This window comes from Lissotriton vulgaris (assembly GCF_964263255.1).
Source record: "Lissotriton vulgaris chromosome 8 unlocalized genomic scaffold, aLisVul1.2 SUPER_8_unloc_1, whole genome shotgun sequence".
In the NCBI taxonomy this organism is placed as follows: domain Eukaryota; kingdom Metazoa; phylum Chordata; class Amphibia; order Caudata; family Salamandridae; genus Lissotriton; species Lissotriton vulgaris.
In genome coordinates, this window is record NW_028240615.1 from 7275319 (window position 1) to 7298516 (window position 23198).

The 23198-nt window shown below is 46.9% G+C and overlaps 1 protein-coding gene across 2 annotated transcripts in view; it reads right to left on the reverse strand.

Annotated features, from left to right (window-relative positions):
• RMP64 (ribonuclease MRP subunit p64) overlaps positions 1-23198 on the reverse strand; it is a 110590-nt gene that overhangs the window by 55710 nt on the left and 31682 nt on the right. For both annotated transcript variants that reach the window (XM_086947885.1, XM_086947884.1), the window contains exon 2: positions 19301-19455. In XM_086947885.1, coding sequence (XP_086804011.1) covers positions 19301-19455 — 155 coding nt within the window. The remainder of the gene's footprint in view (positions 1-19300; positions 19456-23198) is intronic.

A 23198-nucleotide genomic window follows, 5' to 3' on the forward strand; every position in this document is an offset into this window, starting at 1 on the left:
ATGACCCTGAGGTTTTTGAATTCTTAGATATGGAGCTTGCTGCTTTGTCTCCTCGAGTGATTATTGCTGGAGATTTTAACATCAATGGGACAGACGGGTTAGGGGTCGGCTCATTTGGAAAATATAAGGGCAGGAAAAAAAGGGTATACCGAGCACTGCTTAGTTTGGCAACGAACAATGGGCTTACAGACGTGTGGGGGAAAATTAGATCAAAGGAGAAGGGGTTCACATACAACTCACACCCACATCGACTATGCGTAAGGCTGGATTATTTTTATATATCAGCTGCACTACTTTCTAAATCTAGTATTGATAGACTTCCACGCATATTTAGTGACCATAACCCGCTTATTTTAACTTTAGCACCGTCTACTGAGAGAAGAAAAGAAAGGATCTGGACCTTTGAAAGAGCGTTATTACAAGATGATAACTATATTCACCATATGAAAAAATGGATTAAAAGCTTTTTTGAAATTAACAGGGGTAGCACGACAGTAGGGATGGTCTGGGATGCCTTTAATGCAGGGGTGCGTGGCGAGACATTAAGCTTTAGCACCTTTAAACGCAAGCAAGAGCAACTTAGAAATAGAGAAATGTTCAATGCGATCCTCGAAGTCGAGGAAGAGCTACATCAATGCGTATTAATAGGGGCCGTACTGGATCATGTCCTAAACAAGCTTTTAAAAGTGAAAATGGAGGCAGAAGAAGAGATTGCAACAAGGGCAGCTAAAATTTTTATTATAAAAAGAGAGAAATGCTATGAATTCAGCGACAGGATTGGGCGCATGCTGGCCATTCGCACTAGACAAAAAGCGGCTTTAGGAGTAGTAAGGGAAATCTGGGACACTACAGGTACCTTGCGTATAGATTCTGAAGAAATACGGGAAGTATTTAGGAATTTTTATGAGACACTATACGATGACAGGCAGGACAGCGACTTAGGGGAAATAAAGGACTACTTAAATGAAATCCCGCTTGACACTTTGTCAGAAGAAGAGGCAGAAAGGCTGGAGGACCCGTTAGACCTGGAAGAAATCAAAAAAGCCATGACGCATCTTCCCTAAGGGAAAGCTGCTGGCCCAGACCAACTACCAATTGAATTTTATAAGGTTTTTTTGGGATGTGCTGGCTGAAGATATGGTTACAATTATGAAATCGGCACAGATGGGGGCATCCATACCAGGGACCTGGGGGGGAGCGGAAATTGTAATAATACTTAAAAAGGGAAAACCTGCTACTGAGCCAGGGTCTTATAGGCCGATTACTTTAATGAATTCGGACACGAAAATGTATTCAAAGATTCGCCAAAATAATAGGAAACCTTGTTTCGGACAACCAACATGGATTAATTCCGGGTAGAGGCACCACCCATCACACACGTAAAGTAATTACTCTGTTTGATGCAGCAGAAGTCGCAGGGGACCCGATGGCGGTTATGTTATTAGACGCTGAGAAGGCTTTTGATCGGGTCTCCTGGGACTACTTGTGGCAGGTTTTAATCAAAGCAGGGTTTATAGAAGGATTCATAAAAGCAATCCAATCATTGTATATTGCCCCAGCGGCTTCTATACGGGTTAATTCAGGATCCACACGCGTCTTTCAGGTTAGGCGAGGAACAAGGCAGGGATGTCCCTGTTCCCCGCTTCTGTTTGCAATGTACATGGACCCTTTGATACGCAAACCAGAGATGAGTGAGAGAATTATCCCACTGGACACACGTATGGGTCAATGCAAGATACTTGCATATGCTGATGATGTGGCAGTGATTACACCGAACCCCACGAAAGCGATAAGGGAGGTAGAGATGGAGGCCGATAGATTTGGTAAAATCTCAGGGTATGCGCTAAATATCACCAAGACGCAGATAATCAAAAATCAACAGGCAGATTGCTCTGATACCCGGGTAGCTCAGCCAGGAGTATATTTGGGAGTGACTATTACTGCTGACTTGAACATATTAGTGGGAAAAAACATCACACCCATAATAGCTAAAGTAAGGAAGGAGCTGGATAGGCTCGATAATTTACACTTAACAATTGTTGGTCGCACTAATGTCGTAAAAATTATGATTCTACCCAAATTTTTATATATATTTAGAGCCATTCCACTACTATTCGAAGCCAAGTGGTTTAAAAGCTGTGAGCACATAATTAACAGGTTCTTATGGGCGAAGGGGAAAACTAGGAGAGCCCTGCGATATAGGTCACTTCCCCGTGAAAGGGGAGGGTGGTCTCTCCCAGATCTTAAACTCTATTGCTGGGCAGCGGCCTTTCCGTATATGGCGGGCCTTTTAGGGGGGGCCCGAGGTAGAAGGGCAAGATAAATTAGGTACATTAGCCATATACGGCCTGGTTATGGGGGCAGAAGCAGAAAAACTGTTATTGAAGTTCACCGATGCGAGTTATTTTAAAAGGACTAGATTTAAGACACTTCAGGCTGCATATACGGTATGGAAAGCGTTTGCTAAAAAGTCGGGCCTGGGGAAATACAACTTCTATACAAGGATGAAGAGCAACCCTACCTTTCCGTATGAGGTATTTAATGGTTTAGCCTTTGATGAATGGGGGAGAAAGGGAATAACTATGATTGGCAATGTGAGTGGTCCACAAGGATTGCTACAATTTTCAGAACTGCAGGCTCTATATGATTTAGATACGAGACATTGTTTTAAATATTTGCAAGTCAGAAGCTTTCTTTTCACAAAAAGGGGGGGGGGACCGGCTGGATTTGGTAAAAACCCAATAATGGAAATTATTCAAAGGGGTGTTGATTGTACGATTAAAAGACTATATTCTGAACTGACAAAATCAAAACAAGATGATATGGAAAAATGTGGGCAAATAGTCTAGATACTGGGGTGCAAATTTTCTATCAGTCATTGGAGCTGGGGCAACAAACTCTCTGCTCAGCCTCATTACAGGCACAACATTATAAAACCCTGTACCATCTATATTATACACCTGAAAAGATAGCCCAATGAGGAGGGGTAGCGGGCATCACATGTTTTAGATGCGGAAGTTCAGAGGCAGATCTAGCACATATATTTGCTTTATGTCCCCATTTGCAAACAACAAAAAAGATATTGAAACTTTTTTTTTATTTTTTTGGAAAACCTTTATTTACAAATCAAGGCACACAGCTATTTAGCCTTACATCCCTGAGGCTAGGCAGCATTATTGGAAGAAGGATGATCAGTGCACACAGTACATATTATAAAATCGTACCAGGTTTAGTTTTATACTATAGTGACGAAAAACCTATGAATTAAAGAACCTAAAGAAATACCAAAACCAGTATGAAAAGTCAAGGAATAAGTACACAAGTGCGACAATACCCAAACGCAGGAGAAGGCAGGGCCTTATGCCCAAAGAGTGCAACTGAGCAGTACAAAATGGACGATATCGGGAGGAAAGGAACACAGGATGGTAATGAAATGGTAAGTAGGTTGGAAATAAGGGCTAGGGAGAAAGTCGTATATCCAATGGGGCAGTGTCGGGAGGGAGACAGATATCACCCCTGTACTCGTTCCAAGCCCCCCAGATCATATTCCACTTCTTGGGCTTGCCCCGGGCCACGTACACCGTTTTCTCGCGAACCATACACCAATCCATGTTGGTCTTCCACAGTTCCACAGAGGGAGGTGACGGGGCGCCCCATTTCTGAGCGATGTCGCGCTTCGCCACCATGTTTCCCAGAGTGGCCCATTGGGTTTGGGCAATATTGTAGTCCGTGGGGCCCCACACATTCAGTAGGCAGCGCCGGGCCTCTATCACAACAATTGATATCTGGGGGTCAGAAAGAGAAAGAAAAGTTTTGACAGTAGGATCCACTATACCAGACAGTAACAGTGAGAAATAGTAAAAGTGTGGTCGAGTCAAGACTCAAGGGTACCAGGAGGGAAATATTGTTCCCATCAGAAGCCACACTGTACCGCCCTTATTATCATCATATGGGATCTCCTTACCCAGGAGGCAAGACGGCCGGTAAAAATTACCGTGACCGAGATGTAATATGAGGTATGAGAGCAGAACAGAGAAGTGTAGTGGTGGCTGCTGAAAAAAGCAGTGTATAGTGATGAAAAAAGTGAAGGGTACTAAAATTAGGTGAATGGGTGGTAGAGAAAATTTTAATAATAACCCCCAAACCCTAAGGTTAAAAGGCAGGTGTAGGTGCAGGCTTTAAATAATAACCGCACTTAGTGGTCGACATGTTTCAGCATATTGTAAGATGTTCTTAATGCATTCCTCAGGACCTGTATATACACTACTGCTTTCAAAAATTAATAATTAAAAGTGTCACCTGAAAGTCCAGGCGTTCTCAACCGTAAACTGTCAATGAAATGGTTAGGGATCCAACATGTAAAACAAAACGACAGACAAACAAACAAATAATACAATGCACGTTATTATTTGTATTCGTAATGACATTACAGTATGTTCAATCATGCCTGAACGTTATTTCAGGCAAGCACTCACCCTTATGTGTAGGCTGAGGAGCTTCACCCCACCTGGCTGCAGCTCAGGTAAAAGGAGCACCGCTCTGTGAGAAATCACATGACGTTTAGTAGAGCGGTCAGTGATAAATCACTAACACATTTGAGTAGCATGAAAGACTTTGAGATGGCAGATAAACCGGGCTATTAATAACCAGGCTATGCGTGGGCGCCGTGTGCTGTCATAACTCAGGGGCCGTGGCCACACGCGGGGGACAGGTGATACGAAGGGGCCGTACAGCGTCAGTTAGGAGATGCTGACAGAGGTCGCTTTAATATTAAAGTTACAGAAAGCGTGTCAGTTTCAGAACGCGCAGAGAAAAAAAAAACCGCTGCGCATTGAAAAAGCGGCGTTTCAGGATAAAGAGAGGCGCCGCATATGCTTGGTGTTAGGCTGTCCTCTAGCGGCAAGAAAAGTCGAGCGAGGCATCAGAAGACTACGCCTAATGCGTTAGCTTACCTGGCCGTCGGCGTCTCCAGGCAGTCTTCAGTACTGCTCGGGGGGGCGCCGACCGCCGAGTGAGCCAGCGTTTTGTTAGATTCACGGAACCAGCGCGTTGACGAGCAGTCACGTGATGGTGAGACTGCTGGGAGTTGTAGTCCGCTCTAGGAGCCCACTACATAGGACCAAGTATACTGATATTACCAGAGTAAAGTATGGGTCCTAAGTGATTTACAGGGATGCGCAAAAGAGTGGAAAGTAGTATTTACGAATACCAGGGTTTATTGCGCAATGGAGGGACATCTACTAACAATGATGATAATATGAACGCGCTATGCGCTCTTGGAGCTGATGCACATAAGCGCCGTGGATTTGGAAGATGACTACTACTGCTGATGTTATTATTAATGCGCTACAAGGGAATAGTGATGCGCTATTAATATTATAAAGCATATTTGAAGGGGGACAGTGGGAACAGATTTACAAAGGGTATTATGTGCAGTGCTGAGGTATGTAATGATTACGCACAATCAGAGGGACATCCAAGGTATGGGTTCGTTAAGTCCATCCTTGTCACTGTTGATGCGGTATACCCATTTCTGTTCTATCTTGAACAGGAACCTGCTTATATCTGCACATGAGTCTGGAATGTGCGGTTGTTCAAGAACTGTCCAGTAAAAATCTTCTGGACCATGGCCTTTCTCCAGGAAATGTGCGGTAAGCCTGGTTGCTTGTTTGCGGCAACGCACCGTGCTTTTGTGTTCCTGGATGCGTGTGCGTACCTTTCTAGTAGTCATACCGACATACCTTAATCCACACGGGCATTTGATAAGATATATCAGGTTGCTGCTGTTACAATTAGTAAACCTGTTCTGTGTCCATGGGCGATTGGTGCCAATGTCAACCTCTGTGGATTTATTAGTCTGAGGGCAGACAGAACAGTTACCACATGGGTGGTGGCCGACCACAGCTGGTAAATCCCACAGGGTTCCTACTTGTCTCTCTTCTTTACTGCGTGGACGTGTGTGAACCAGCTGATCCTTCAAATTGGGTCCTCTTTTATATGCAAACATGGGTTGGGGAATATTATCACCTCCCGTTTTTAGGATGGACCAATGTTTCTTTATGATTTTCTGCAGCTGGTTGGATCGGCTGTTAAAGGTATTTACAAAGGCAATCCGGTCTGATTTTTCTTTAGGAGGATTGATTGCAAGAAGCGCATCCCTCGGGTTGTTAGAGGCCCTCTTTTTAGATCTCCGAATGATTTTCTTAGGATATCGTTTCTCCTTCAGTTGTTCCTCCAGGTTTTTGGAGTGCGTTTCAAAGGACTCCTTCTGGGAACAGTTTCTTTGGACCCTCAAAAACTGGCCAAAGGGTAAATTGTCCCTCAGGGCTCTTGGATGGCAACTGTCATACCGTAACAAAGCATTCCTGGCCATGGGTTTACGATATAACTCGGACTCAATACCTGCAGGGGTAGCATGTAGTCTCAGATCAAGGAATGCCAGTGAGGTTCTACTGTGCTCTATGGTGAACTTCAGATATTGGTTTACACTGTTTAACCAATCATGAAATGATAGCAGTTGTTCTTCAGTGCCCCGCCATACTACGAAAATATCATCAATATAGCGTTTCCACACGTGTATTGACGATAGGTATGGGTTGGTGTTAGTGAAAACATTCTGTTGCTCAAAATGGTGCACATATAGATTCGCCAGGCTCGGCGCGAAAACACTGCCCATGCTGGTCCCGGACGTTTGTAGATATAGCGTGTCTTCAAAGCAGAAGTAGTTCTCTTTCATCGCCATTTCTGCAAGTTGCATTATGAATGGTATTGGTGTCATCGATTGATGGTTGTTCTGCTCCAGAAGTGCACCCACTACTTCTAGAGTCTCAGTTTGAGGGATCGAGGTGTATAAGGACTCGACATCGAACGATACTAAGATGTCAGTCTCCATATTGTGTTGTATCGTCGGAAGAAGTCTTAGGACATCTTTGGTGTCTTGGAGAAAGGTGGGCATGGCTTTGACCATCGGGTTGAGGAAGTAATCCACGAAAGTAGAAAGGGGTTCCAATACTGACCCAATGCCAGAGATAATGGGCCTCCCAGGTGGTGGCCTGATAGGCTTGTGGACTTTGGGCAAGCAATAAAAGTAAGGAATTGTTGGATGTTGCGTGACCAAATATTGTCCTTCCTGTGAGGTTATCCATCCCTCACTCGTGGCTTCTTCTACCAAGGCACTTATTCTGTTTTGTAGACCTTCAGTAGGATCAGATCTCAGTGGTAAATAGGATTTACGGTCACTGAGTTGACGTAGACACTCATTTCTGTACACTGTAGTGTCCAAAATTACAGTCGCTCCCCCTTTATCAGCCGGTTTTATGGTGATATTATCGTTGGCGGTGAGTGAGCGCAACGCTTGTTTCTCATCTCTGGAGAGATTCATAAATGGCTTAACATCCTTTCTGTATAGGTCCGTGACATCCTTTTCAACAGCCGTTTCGAAGGTGAGGACTTTCGGCGGTAGTGTGGCACTGGGTGGATTGAATGAAGACGGTCTCTTCAAGCCAGTGTTAACGTCCATACAGGTGGTCTCCAAAGAGGTACTCTTTGCAAAAAAATAATGTAATCGTATCTTCCTGAAGAGTTTGGAAAGTTCAATTTGGGCCAAAAAGGAATCACCTTTTTGGGTAGCCACAAATCCCAATCCTTTATTCAGGAGAAGTTCCTCATTGGTGGACAGGGTGTGTGAACTAAGGTTTATCACGAGGCCGGCTGGTTGCTCGTTCCCGCTGCGTCTTGGGGGACTTTCTTCCCGCTGCGTAGGCCCATTCCCGTTTGTTGCGGGATGTTCGTGTCCGTGTTCCAGTGGACTTGCTGTTGCACTGCCCCTTGTCTCCTCCTGCCTCGGCCTCGTCTCTGGCCAAAACCTAAAAAAGGAAACGATCCCGGGCCTTGTTGCATCTGTGGTGGATAAAAGGGGGGACCCATCTGTGGAGGGCAGGTTGGACCCATCATCCATGGGTTGATAGGCCACCATGGTTGGTGGTTACCAAAGTTTTGGGAATGGTTTCTCCAATTTCTCTTATTTCCACGACCCCGTGGGGCTTGATTGGATGATCCGGGCTGTGATGTATCTGAGTCACTGGATGTCCCATCTGAACTTGAAGTGCCATAGTTAGAGCCGGCTCTTTTGCCACTGCGACTGAATGTGGGTGCTACATAACTGTCGCTGCTGTAGGGGTATATTTTCTCCATTGAGAATTTCTCGAGATCCTTTTTGAACTTCTCTAGTTTTATCGATAAGATCGATTCCTTGAAGTCTTTATTGGTCTTATCCGTGTCATCCTGTCCTTTTTTAAACTGCCCACTTTTAAGAGTGGCTTTTATGTGACCTTCCAAGACCTGAATCTCAATTAGAATGTTATCCGCGACTCTTTTCGCGGTTTTAATGATCAGGACTAACCAATCTCTCGTGCATCTCCAGGCTATTAGTGCCCAATCTTTAAGAAATTGCTTATCGTCAAGAAAGAGGCGTGGTGCATTATTGACGATGAGGCCTGTGGGTGCACAGTTGCCCCTAAGATATTGGGCCATGATGATGCCATGAACAGAGGTACGAGAGTGGGATTTCTTCAAGACCAAGATTTTGTTCCAATTATCATCATTGTTAGTTGCCTGAGATGGAGCGGACACATTGTCCAGAAGGCTAGGGTTTTCATCTAAGATGTTCTGTACTTCGGCACTTTCGAATGCTAACCCCCAGTTAGTAGCCATAGCTCCGAGTTTCGACAGGTGGAACAGTCAAGCCTCAGAGCGAGATACTCAAAGTATATTTTATTGCATTGTGACCAATGTGGTCAACAACAGGATTTTTAAAAAAAGACCCACAGCCTTAGCTGTACCAGTAACACAACAACAACAAGTGAGGAGGGTCTAAGGGCAAGTTTATCGACCAACCAGATATACGCCCCTAACACAATCTATCACAACAATTGATATCTGGGGGTCAGAAAGAGAAAGAAAAGTTTTGACAGTAGGATCCACTATACCAGACAGTAACAGTGAGAAATAGTAAAAGTGTGGTCGAGTCAAGACTCAAGGGTACCAGGAGGGAAATATTGTTCCCATCAGAAGCCACACTGTACCGCCCTTATTATCATCATATGGGATCTCCTTACCCAGGAGGCAAGACGGCCGGTAAAAATTACCGTGACCGAGATGTAATATGAGGTATGAGAGCAGAACAGAGAAGTGTAGTGGTGGCTGCTGAAAAAAGCAGTGTATAGTGATGAAAAAAGTGAAGGGTACTAAAATTAGGTGAATGGGTGGTAGAGAAAATTTTAATAATAACCCCCAAACCCTAAGGTTAAAAGGCAGGTGTAGGTGCAGGCTTTAAATAATAACCGCACTTAGTGGTCGACATGTTTCAGCATATTGTAAGATGTTCTTAATGCATTCCTCAGGACCTGTATATACACTACTGCTTTCAAAAATTAATAATTAAAAGTGTCACCTGAAAGTCCAGGCGTTCTCAACCGTAAACTGTCAATGAAATGGTTAGGGATCCAACATGTAAAACAAAACGACAGACAAACAAACAAATAATACAATGCACGTTATTATTTGTATTCGTAATGACATTACAGTATGTTCAATCATGCCTGAACGTTATTTCAGGCAAGCACTCACCCTTATGTGTAGGCTGAGGAGCTTCACCCCACCTGGCTGCAGCTCAGGTAAAAGGAGCACCGCTCTGTGAGAAATCACATGACGTTTAGTAGAGCGGTCAGTGATAAATCACTAACACATTTGAGTAGCATGAAAGACTTTGAGATGGCAGATAAACCGGGCTATTAATAACCAGGCTATGCGTGGGCGCCGTGTGCTGTCATAACTCAGGGGCCGTGGCCACACGCGGGGGACAGGTGATACGAAGGGGCCGTACAGCGTCAGTTAGGAGATGCTGACAGAGGTCGCTTTAATATTAAAGTTACAGAAAGCGTGTCAGTTTCAGAACGCGCAGAGAAAAAAAAAAAAAAAAAAAAAAACGCTGCGCATTGAAAAAGCGGCGTTTCAGGATAAAGAGAGGCGCCGCATATGCTTGGTGTTAGGCTGTCCTCTAGCGGCAAGAAAAGTCGAGCGAGGCATCAGAAGACTACGCCTAATGCGTTAGCTTACCTGGCCGTCGGCGTCTCCAGGCAGTCTTCAGTACTGCTCGGGGGGGCGCCGACCGCCGAGTGAGCCAGCGTTTTGTTAGATTCACGGAACCAGCGCGTTGACGAGCAGTCACGTGATGGTGAGACTGCTGGGAGTTGTAGTCCGCTCTAGGAGCCCACTACATAGGACCAAGTATACTGATATTACCAGAGTAAAGTATGGGTCCTAAGTGATTTACAGGGATGCGCAAAAGAGTGGAAAGTAGTATTTACGAATACCAGGGTTTATTGCGCAATGGAGGGACATCTACTAACAATGATGATAATATGAACGCGCTATGCGCTCTTGGAGCTGATGCACATAAGCGCCGTGGATTTGGAAGATGACTACTACTGCTGATGTTATTATTAATGCGCTACAAGGGAATAGTGATGCGCTATTAATATTATAAAGCATATTTGAAGGGGGACAGTGGGAACAGATTTACAAAGGGTATTATGTGCAGTGCTGAGGTATGTAATGATTACGCACAATCAGAGGGACATCCAAGGTATGGGTTCGTTAAGTCCATCCTTGTCACTGTTGATGCGGTATACCCATTTCTGTTCTATCTTGAACAGGAACCTGCTTATATCTGCACATGAGTCTGGAATGTGCGGTTGTTCAAGAACTGTCCAGTAAAAATCTTCTGGACCATGGCCTTTCTCCAGGAAATGTGCGGTAAGCCTGGTTGCTTGTTTGCGGCAACGCACCGTGCTTTTGTGTTCCTGGATGCGTGTGCGTACCTTTCTAGTAGTCATACCGACATACCTTAATCCACACGGGCATTTGATAAGATATATCAGGTTGCTGCTGTTACAATTAGTAAACCTGTTCTGTGTCCATGGGCGATTGGTGCCAATGTCAACCTCTGTGGATTTATTAGTCTGAGGGCAGACAGAACAGTTACCACATGGGTGGTGGCCGACCACAGCTGGTAAATCCCACAGGGTTCCTACTTGTCTCTCTTCTTTACTGCGTGGACGTGTGTGAACCAGCTGATCCTTCAAATTGGGTCCTCTTTTATATGCAAACATGGGTTGGGGAATATTATCACCTCCCGTTTTTAGGATGGACCAATGTTTCTTTATGATTTTCTGCAGCTGGTTGGATCGGCTGTTAAAGGTATTTACAAAGGCAATCCGGTCTGATTTTTCTTTAGGAGGATTGATTGCAAGAAGCGCATCCCTCGGGTTGTTAGAGGCCCTCTTTTTAGATCTCCGAATGATTTTCTTAGGATATCGTTTCTCCTTCAGTTGTTCCTCCAGGTTTTTGGAGTGCGTTTCAAAGGACTCCTTCTGGGAACAGTTTCTTTGGACCCTCAAAAACTGGCCAAAGGGTAAATTGTCCCTCAGGGCTCTTGGATGGCAACTGTCATACCGTAACAAAGCATTCCTGGCCATGGGTTTACGATATAACTCGGACTCAATACCTGCAGGGGTAGCATGTAGTCTCAGATCAAGGAATGCCAGTGAGGTTCTACTGTGCTCTATGGTGAACTTCAGATATTGGTTTACACTGTTTAACCAATCATGAAATGATAGCAGTTGTTCTTCAGTGCCCCGCCATACTACGAAAATATCATCAATATAGCGTTTCCACACGTGTATTGACGATAGGTATGGGTTGGTGTTAGTGAAAACATTCTGTTGCTCAAAATGGTGCACATATAGATTCGCCAGGCTCGGCGCGAAAACACTGCCCATGCTGGTCCCGGACGTTTGTAGATATAGCGTGTCTTCAAAGCAGAAGTAGTTCTCTTTCATCGCCATTTCTGCAAGTTGCATTATGAATGGTATTGGTGTCATCGATTGATGGTTGTTCTGCTCCAGAAGTGCACCCACTACTTCTAGAGTCTCAGTTTGAGGGATCGAGGTGTATAAGGACTCGACATCGAACGATACTAAGATGTCAGTCTCCATATTGTGTTGTATCGTCGGAAGAAGTCTTAGGACATCTTTGGTGTCTTGGAGAAAGGTGGGCATGGCTTTGACCATCGGGTTGAGGAAGTAATCCACGAAAGTAGAAAGGGGTTCCAATACTGACCCAATGCCAGAGATAATGGGCCTCCCAGGTGGTGGCCTGATAGGCTTGTGGACTTTGGGCAAGCAATAAAAGTAAGGAATTGTTGGATGTTGCGTGACCAAATATTGTCCTTCCTGTGAGGTTATCCATCCCTCACTCGTGGCTTCTTCTACCAAGGCACTTATTCTGTTTTGTAGACCTTCAGTAGGATCAGATCTCAGTGGTAAATAGGATTTACGGTCACTGAGTTGACGTAGACACTCATTTCTGTACACTGTAGTGTCCAAAATTACAGTCGCTCCCCCTTTATCAGCCGGTTTTATGGTGATATTATCGTTGGCGGTGAGTGAGCGCAACGCTTGTTTCTCATCTCTGGAGAGATTCATAAATGGCTTAACATCCTTTCTGTATAGGTCCGTGACATCCTTTTCAACAGCCGTTTCGAAGGTGAGGACTTTCGGCGGTAGTGTGGCACTGGGTGGATTGAATGAAGACGGTCTCTTCAAGCCAGTGTTAACGTCCATACAGGTGGTCTCCAAAGAGGTACTCTTTGCAAAAAAATAATGTAATCGTATCTTCCTGAAGAGTTTGGAAAGTTCAATTTGGGCCAAAAAGGAATCACCTTTTTGGGTAGCCACAAATCCCAATCCTTTATTCAGGAGAAGTTCCTCATTGGTGGACAGGGTGTGTGAACTAAGGTTTATCACGAGGCCGGCTGGTTGCTCGTTCCCGCTGCGTCTTGGGGGACTTTCTTCCCGCTGCGTAGGCCCATTCCCGTTTGTTGCGGGATGTTCGTGTCCGTGTTCCAGTGGACTTGCTGTTGCACTGCCCCTGGTCTCCTCCTGCCTCGGCCTCGTCTCTGGCCAAAACCTAAAAAAGGAAACGATCCCGGGCCTTGTTGCATCTGTGGTGGATAAAAGGGGGGACCCATCTGTGGAGGGCAGGTTGGACCCATCATCCATGGGTTGATAGGCCACCATGGTTGGTGGTTACCAAAGTTTTGGGAATGGTTTCTCCAATTTCTCTTATTTCCACGACCCCGTGGGGCTTGATTGGATGATCCGGGCTGTGATGTATCTGAGTCACTGGATGTCCCATCTGAACTTGAAGTGCCATAGTTAGAGCCGGCTCTTTTGCCACTGCGACTGAATGTGGGTGCTACATAACTGTCGCTGCTGTAGGGGTATATTTTCTCCATTGAGAATTTCTCGAGATCCTTTTTGAACTCTGCCGGCAAATCAACGCCAGTCACCTCACGCATCACCGCGTGGACACGTGGACACGTCTCCAATAGGAAGCACCACAACCACGCCTACAAAGACCGTCCACCGAGTGGCCCATATGGATCAACCGGAGGCCGGTCACATACACTTTATGCAAAATTTTTAATTGGACCAAGCTGGGATTGCCACTTCCTTGGGAGAAGACACCGCACACTGCCAATCCTCATCATCCAGTTCAACTCCATCCCTCACCCATTGGTCTCTCACACTCAAAATGAGGTCAGTTCGGACGTTCGGACGTTAATCAGTTTTTTGTAAACCAATGAGATGGCACTGTCCGGCATATGACCATCCAACACCCTGTCTTCCAGCGGGGACGACTCAGGGACCTTCTCACCCAACAGTAGCACCGCCATAAGGGCGTGTCGCAGTTGGGCATATCTAAAGAATTCCGTCGCTCCCAGCTGAAACTCCACTTGTAAAGCGGCGAAAGACTTTATCTCCCCTTTGGCCATCATGTCGTCGACCCTAGAGATACCAATAAGGTCCCACCGATCAAACCCCTTTGTGTGCCACAATTTACCCAATAGGTCGGAGTCGTAAAGCGGGGTGGCCAACGTAAGCCTCCCCTTCCATCCCTGTGCCTTTGTGACAGACCTCCATATGTGCACAGCTGTCCTAGTGGGGCCCGTCATTCCACCATCCAGAGATCTTGAATACAACGCACTGTAGTACTTCCCACCATCAAGGAGCCACCGGTCCATGGGGTACCCCGGATTATCGGCTGGACCGTAGAAACCATGGTTAAGGGCGGCCAGTTGAGAGGCCCAATAGTACCGTTGGATATCAGGCAAGGCGATGCCGCCGTCATACCACAGAAGCGTCAGTTTGGTTATAGCGATACGTGGTCTGCCATCCCAGAGAAGGGTCCGCTGCAAACCTTCGACCTCTCTAAAGTACCCGGAGGGGACTGGGTCCTGAGTGTTCTGAAGCGCATACAAGAATCTGGGCAGGGACATCATTTTGAACAGCGCCGCACGTCCAAGCAGGGAAAGCGGTAGCTTCCGCCACCCCTCTACGTCGCGCCGAAGGCGCACAAGAGGGGGAAGCAAGTTGTTCGCATAACGTGTCCGGGCATCGGTTGAAATATAGATGCCCAGGTATTTAAACCCCTGCCTCGCGATCTGTATGGTGCAGCCCCTGGGAAGTCGCGGAGTCACACCGCTCAAAACATATAAGTGAGATTTTGACCAGTTAATGACCAGGCCCGAGTATCTGCCAAAGGTATGCAGCACGTCACAAACCACAATAAGGGATCTACAAGGAGAGGTGAGGTAGAGCAAAATGTCGTCCGCGTAAAAAGACCAGCGGTCCTCGAAGCCGGAAGACCACCGTATCCCATTGATGTCAGGGTGAACCCTTAACCAAGCAGCCAGAGGTTCCAGCGCCAACGCAAACAGTAAGGGCGACAAGGGGCAACCTTGCCCGGTGCCCCTCCGAAGGGCAAAAGAAGCAGACACTCGGCCATTGACCGCAACATTGGCGAGTGGACTAGCGTACAAAAGCTTGACCCATCTAAGAAATTCAGGGCCAAACCCGAACTTCGCCAGCACCGCCCAAAGGTAATTCCATTCAAGGGAATCAAAAGCCATTGTCGCATCCAGGGATGCCAACACGGTCGGCTCCCGGAGTGTACTGATCCTTGCCATGACCGCGTGGAGCCTCCTAAGATTAAGGGCGGTATTGCGGTGAGGAATAAAGCCAGATTGGTCCGGATGGACCAAATCGCTAATCGCACCCACCAGCCGATTGGCCAGCAGTTTAGCCAGGATTTTGGGCTCGGCGTTCAACAAAGAGATAGGGCGATACGACCGGCAGAGGTCTCTGGGCTTCCCTTCCTTGTGAATGACCACTATGGTGGGCAGCCTTTGGTCCGGGGGGGAGCTCGCCCCTCTCGCGCGCCTCAAGGAACATATTCCGTAGGGGCTTTGCAATGGCGTCAGCCTTTATTTTATAAAGCTCCACCGGGAGGCCATTAGGGCCGGGTGCCTTGCCGGATCTTAAAGAGCGTATAGCCAGTGCGACCTCGTCCGCCGTTATACCTCTGTCCATGTCGTCGCATTCAGTGTCCGACAAACACGGAAGGTCCACCTCTTCAAGAAGAGCGGCAGAGTCCGCCTCGGACATGTCAGAAGCCGAGGTGTATACGGACTCAAAGTAATCGGCAAAAAACGTGACCATAGCGCTGGGGTCGGTTACGGCCAAGCCGTCCTCCCCCAGCACCTCAGGGACCACCCGGGAGGCCATCTCCTTGTCAAGCCACGCGATAAGCTTGCCTGCCTTATCCCCGACATCGTGGATCCTCCCTTGCTGTTCTCTGCCCATTGCCTTGGCGGCGTCAGTAGCAGTGGCCCGATACTCCGACTGCTTAAGTGAGAGAGCGTGGAGCAGGGCAGGCGTCGGATCAGTCTCCAATTGGGAGTCAAGGTCCGCAATCTCTGATTCCAGCCTCACCACATCCTTATCTCTACGTCTGCGCACCTCGGCTATTAAGGAGAAGGCCTCACCTCTCAAGACAGTCTTGAAGGCCTCCCATAGGGATATGGCCGACGCCACTGAGCCCGTATTTTCAGAAAAGTAGAGCTCAATGGCTTTAGCCAGGAGTCCACGAGTCTTAGGGTTACGGAAGTACCACGGATTGACTGGCGCCACCCGCTTAGCCACCACGATGTCAAAGTCAAAGGACACCCAGACCGGGGAATGGTCCGAAATGCCCCTGGCCATCAGACGGGCCTCAGAGACGGCCGAAGCGTGGGCAGCCAATGCCAGGACATAGTCAATCCTGGAGAGGCTACCATGTGCTCCGGAGTGAAAGGAGTACTGACACTGAGAGGGATGAAGCAGTCTCCAGCAATCAATAAGCCCCATGGTATCCAAGAAGCCAGGACTGCTCGCTCCGAAGATCTCTGGATGGATGACGATCTAAAGTCCCAGATCCAACTGCATTGAAGTCACCACCAACTATAAGCAAACCTTCAGGCAGACTCAAAATGGCGCCCTCAAGATCCTGAAACGTAGTTGTTTGCAAACCAGGGGGGACGTAAACAGAGACCAAGACCAGGGTACGCCCCTCCCACCTACCCGTGACGGCGACGTAGCGTCCCCTCTCATCGACCAAGCTGGATTCCACCTCAAACGGGAGTGACATGCGCACCATAATCCCCGCCCCACGGGACCCCCAAGAGAACCCAGAGTGTGCCACCATTTTGAAACCTTTTCTATTGAGTGCGTGGCACGTATTCCCAATCAGATGAGTTTCTTGTAACAGGATGACATCAGGCATGCATCTCTTAAACATTTGCAGCACCACACCTCGCTTAATACGATCACCCAGCCCATTAACATTCCAACTCAGAACATTTAACTTCTTACCCCCATCGTCAATGTAGAGGTCCATGCCAGCCCTGCAGAGTGGCGTCGCTATAACATAATCAACAACAGAACAGTTGCCTTGCCAAGAAGTAGGAAAAGGAGAGAAAAAGACAATACATAGAAAACAAACAACCCATCCGCCCCCCACCCTGCACCCCTGCATTAGACTAAAAGAGCCCCACCCAACTAGCAGTGTGCCTCTCGCCCCAAAAAACTACTCTACGAAAAGCCCCTAGAGGAGAAAGGAGACTGACCAAACCCCCCCCCCCCCCCCCCCCCCCCGTTTCCCCCGTTCATAAAGCAAGGATATCAGCAAAAATACAATATTGTGTAACTAACTGCCTGGGCAGACTCATCGTCCGAACATAGTCTAAAGGGACCTTCTACTCCTGAGGATCGGGGCCACCAGCTGCCCCCTCCGACTGTTCCTCGGGTTCCTCCCGGCGCTGAGGCAAAGTGTCCAGCCAGTCCCCGGCCACTTCAGGCATGTCAAAAAACAATGCACGGCCATCATGTTCAAAACGTAATTTTGCGGGGAACAGCATGGAGTACTTCATCCCCAGCTCGCGCAGTCTACGTTTCACGCCCGTGAAACTTTGCCTTCGCTTCTGTACCGCTTGGGTGAAGTCCGGGAAAAAGTTAATGTCAGCATTTTGAAACTTCAGCGGTCCACCTCTCCTCGATGCCTGCAGGATAGCGTCCCTGTCCCTAAAGTTGAATACACGGGCGATGATAGGACGCGGGAGGGCCCCTAGCTTCGGGCGGCCTCCGGGCAGTCTATGAGCTCGCTCCACCGAGAAGAACTTGCTGAGGCCACCAGAGGCCAGGTGGTTCTGGACTAAGTTCTCAACAAAAAGATCGGTGGCGTCCTCCTCGGCCCCCTCCGGGACACCTACAATTTGAACGTTCTGGCGCCTGGCCCGTCCTTCAAAATCATCAAGCCTGCGGGCAAACAGCGAGTTCGCAACTTTTAGGTCGCGGACCTCCGATTGCAGGTCCGTTACGTCCGAGGTCAGGCTAGACGATTTTATGTCGAGTGACTTGACCCGGTCATTAGTCTTGCCCAGATCGGCCCTAATCAAGTTGATCTCAATGGCCAGCGTGTCGACCTTGTGCGTCAGAACCTCATGTTGCTTATGCATCTCGGCTTTGATGCCCGCAATAGCGCCCATGACGTCCCGGAGGGTTGGGGCCGAGTCGTCCGGCGACACATCACGTTGCATGTCCTTAGGCCTCGCGGCAACACCGGGCGAACTCTTTGGGTGGGCATAACGTTCTGTGTTGGTGGACAGAGAGAGATGATTTTCTACTGACCCGGGGCTTCCCTCTGTCGGAATCACCTCGCCAGCCATGTTAGGCGACAAGTCACTACGGTCGGGAAGACCCCCTGGCCCTTGCCGGACCACCAAATCAGCAAGCGCTAGCAGTCGTGCGCACCGTTCGGTCAGCTCCAACAATCTCCAGAGCAACACGGGTGACACTTCGAGGCAGGACAGTCTCTCTCTCCCCAGACCACCGCCGTGCAACAGCGTCGCAGTCACCCATGCAGGCCCGGGCAATGATGACGTCGTCGTCCCCAAACTTCCACACAGTGTAACTCCACCTAGGGACCTCGGAACTTCAATCGGAGAACGAGTCCCGTGTCAGCAGCAGTTCAACAACATGTTCCCACTTCCGTGGGGCAGGATAGGCGACAGGATTAATTCGAAGGATCGGAGGGTCTTCGGAGCTCCGAGCTCACGCGGCCATCTTGGTTGCCTGCGAAGCTCCTCCTATTGAAACTTTTTTAAGTACACTACTAGGAAAGGAGATAGTCCTAACCCCAACAATAATACTTTTAAGAGTTAATAACGAAGACATGCAGATGTATGGCAATAGATTTATCTTTTTGGACATGGCAGTCCTGAGATTATCAATAGCCACGGCATGGTTGGACTCTTTGCCACCAACTTATTCCCAGTGGTTAGGTAAATTATTGTCAATATACAATTTAGAAATTGCAATATATGCAAGAAGGGGGAAAAAGGGGAAAAAATTAGGAACACAAATTTAGGAACCTATCACATTATGGAAGGAGGGAATTTCTTGTTAAACCGTTAAACTAGATGATATAATCTGGCTTGTTGGTATTGCTCTCCTCATTTTTCTATTCTGTTAAAAAAGTCATCTCTCGTTTTTTTCTTCTTTTGTCCTCTTTTCTTTTCCCTCATCTTTAACTCTTTTCTTTAAGCTGTAGCACAAATTTACTTAACACTTCGACTGTTCTCTCATGACTGGTATGTATATAAAAATATGATTAATTTAAGAATGCAATGAAGGTAATTGTAATGTATTAGCCTGTAGTAATTGAGAATGGTTTTGTCTCTCCTGTTTATAAATTAAGTGCTCTGTACATGTATATACGGGGGAAAAATCCTTAATAAAAATATATATTTTTTAAAAAGGCAATGCCACCTATCACAACTGCATGCATCAGTGAAGCTTACCTGTTTCAGAGCAAGATACGTGCTGTGGGATCCCAGCGGATTGTGGTTTATGTACAGAATGGCCTGCAGGACCTTCACTTCAGACGCTAATACTTTACTCTTAAGCAGTGCACACACCACATGACATCCTTTGGCAATTGCTCCAACATTTTTTCCTAGGTGGGAATAGGGAAACCAGGATCAGTATTGGCATACAAGTGTGTACAATCTGCCCACACATTGCCTGATTTGATACACAATATCAGAAAAATGTTGCTTCAGCCATAAACGACAGACAGTACAACAAATAAAAACTCCTGCATCAGCACAAAAAAACATCACGCAACAGTTATGAGCCAAGGAAGTCAAAAGAATGGGGGTGGACATGACCATCAGGGTCGGACTAACCATAGCGGGCACAGATCGTTTCCCCGGTAGGCCTCTAGGGTGGGGGCAGGTTTTTGGCCCCTGGGGTAGTTTTTGTTCGGCAATATTTACCCCCTGTAACAAAATCGGCCGAAACCGTCCCTTGCAAACTGCTCGGTTGCACTCCCCCTCGCCCCAAGGGGGGCGAGCGGAGCAGTTTGCCAGGGCCGGTTCCGGTTCCCAGTCTGGCACTGATTTCCATGGTTAGAATTAAAATGTTTTGGAATTTAACATGGTCCTAACTTGAGAAGAAATACTTAATTCACCAGGCAAACTGATTCAGTTAGACAATATGACCAATATGTAAAATAATGAAGAGAGATCTCAAGGGGAATCAGAGGAAGACATGAACAATCATATTTCCAAGGACAGCAATCTATGATCAATGTCTGGTCCCATCCTAGGATGTACATGATAACTGTCCAGCGAAGGTATCAACTCTCATTTGGCCGAAGAAATGGTGTCTTTAAAAGCAGAAGAGAGGCAAGGGGTACAAACCACTGCTTGAAATTGTCAAATCCCCAGCAAGAGGCAGGATCATGATCTTTTCCTTCAACAAGTTTGACAGGATTCTACATACATTATCAAGTTGAATGATAAACTGTTTGATACATAAAACTGCATGAATGCCACTGTGGTCAGGCCTGACCTACAAATCTGCATTAAAAAAATATATGAATAAATATAAAAACTAAACTAGGAGTTGCTCTAGAATTTTTGTTACGAAACCAATTCAGCAGAACACGTGGACATTGAGCAGGTCAGAGCTTTGCAGATCATTTGGTCCCATAGTAAAGCATTTTTCTAAGAAACAGAATTGCAGCACCTATCAATACAGCTTACTCCGCCAAAACTGAATGTACAATATACAGTTTACTAACAGATAGGGAGAGAAACTATTGAGCTACTCAGAAAATGGAAATAAGCATTAGCAGTGAAATAGAATTTGTATATTGCATTTTTTGGGGACGTTTTAGTAATATGAAGAAGAGGAGACACAGGAGAAGCAGTAGCCAGGTTTATTTTTCACCCATAAGGAACCTTATGCTGCTGCTGAACATAACGTGCTGGTGCTATGTGCGCCGAAACACACTGCTGCCGACCATTCTTCGAGTTAGGGAAGATCGCACTACAGTTTCTTTGTTACCCATACTGAACCCGTGTTGAGCGTTTGTGAAGATTCTTAAACACGTTTTCATTACTTAAGAGGCAGAATTTTTGATATTATCAGGGTGGGAGGAGTGTTGAAAGAAAACTCCCTTTGCACCTACAGAATAGGTACATCACAGGCAGCAGTAGTGCATTCTCTCCCCCTCCCCACGCGCACACAAAATGTTCCACAAGAAGAAGCTACTTACCTTTGGTAAGGCACTTTCTGGTGGATATTAGGAATCCTCAACTTCAGAACATCCCCAGGGGCCACACTGGATCTAGAGAATCTTCAACAGTGCTTCCGCACAGAGGTAGCTGGAGCTGGGCAGCTCCATGTTGGCTCTTTCCCGCCCTGGAAGCGATGGAGCAGTGTCACTTATAAGGGCCACCTCTGCGAGCGGACAACAGTTTCTAGATGGAAGGTGTCCTTTTTACTTCTTCTGACACAAAGTGTAAACAATTGTTGCTGGCAGTGTGCTGATCTCTAACTTGGGCCCTTTTTAGATGTAGGAGGTCCCTCCACAGAATTAGGGGCAGTGGGCAGGTGTGAAGGTTCTGCGATTACTGTATCCATCAGAAGGAGCATCACCAAAGTTAAGAAATGTGTTCGTCTGAAGGACAGTTCTAACCACAGACTGTTCAATTTTGGAACAGATAACAAAGCAGTACATCCCACAGGTGGCGTGTCTGGGGAGTGGACTCAGATCACAAAGTCCTGCAGACAAGAGGGAGCAAAGTAACCTTTTCAATCGGACCTGTATATTAATGCAGCAGTCCTATGTGAACATACGGACCAACACCCATGCTGCAGACTGGTACTTATCAAATACAGGCACCCCTTGTGCCAACACTGTTGTGGTGGCCTGGCCTGGGTGGATTTTGGCTCTTAGGCCCTCAGTGGGGCTGCTGTTTAGCCAATGCGTAGCGGATTTTCAAGCGGAGGAGTACCCACCTCAACAGAGTACTGTTTTGCACTACCTTCCATTTCTTCACTCTAGAAAAAAGCCACAAAGAGTTGGTAGTCCACTCGCTGGTCTTGGAGCGATTGATCTAAAAACTCAAAGTGCCTTAGTGATACAACCAATGAAGCCTCTAGTCCTTTTGAGAGGTGAGGGGAAGCAAACATTGACAGAGTGATCAATTGCCCGCCAGGGAAGAGAGTCACAACTTTCTGTAAGGAGGCTGCCCGAGTCCTCAGCACCAGTTTGTCTGGAAAGAAAGTGGTAGAGGCAGTTGTACAGAAAGAGTCTGCATTTCACTAATGCAACAAGTGGATATAATCTTTAGTAGGATAGTTTTCAGGGTTGTGAGCCACAGCAAGCAACTATGCAAAGGATCAAAGGGCATACACATAAGAAATGTTAAGACCAAGTTAAGTGCCCAACGGGGCATCACTAATGAGTTGGGAGGTAACAAGACTCAAACCTTAAATAAACCACATCACAACTGTTTGTATAAAAAAAATGGATGGCTGTAGAAAGGCCAACAGGGCTCAAAAAGAACCTTTACATTGCCTGATCATCGTAAGTCCTTGCTGGGCCAAAGAAAGAACAAAGAACAGAATTCCTGATAGCTTAGCCTGTAAGGGGTCAGTATTCCAGGCACAACAACAGGCAACATATTTGTCCCAGTGCCCAGCACAGAGGGATTTCATGGAAGGACATATTGCCACAAGAGGTACATCTGCCACTTTAGATGGCAGCTCAAACACCGCCAATTACCGCCTCCTAATCACCAAGCATGAAGTTGTAAGTTGCAGAGGTTTGGATGAGGACCCTACCCTGCTGCTATGACCGGAGTTGCTCCCAAAGTGGCAGCCTGATCGGAAAACAGACACTCAAGCTCAGGAGGTCCAGGTACAACACCTTCCTGTCCCAGTCAGAGAAATTACGACAAGATGGGCCTGGTCACTCTTGAACTTCTTCAGAACTTGGGACAAGCGGTAGCGGCGTGAATGCATACATTAAGTCCTTTGTTCCATTCCCGCTGGAATGAGTCTCCTAAAACATGCTCTCATGAAAACTAATATGCAAACTTATTGACACTTCGCGTTTGACGTTCCAGCCAGGATTGTCCCCAGTGATCGAATACACCCTGCATCATCTCCGGTTGCAGTTGCGACTTATGATCCGCAAGGCAATGTCTGCTCAACTCTGCTTCTGTGACATTCAGGGATCCCCACAAGGCGGCTAACCACTAAAAATATCTTCTGCTGGTCCAGACACCTCGAGGGAAGCAAAGTCTTTTGGAACAGGGCCTGGTGCTCCACTTGATCTGCTTGATGTAGTACCACATGGCGGTGGTTTTGTCCATGAGAATTTTTCCCAATAGACAGCAGGAA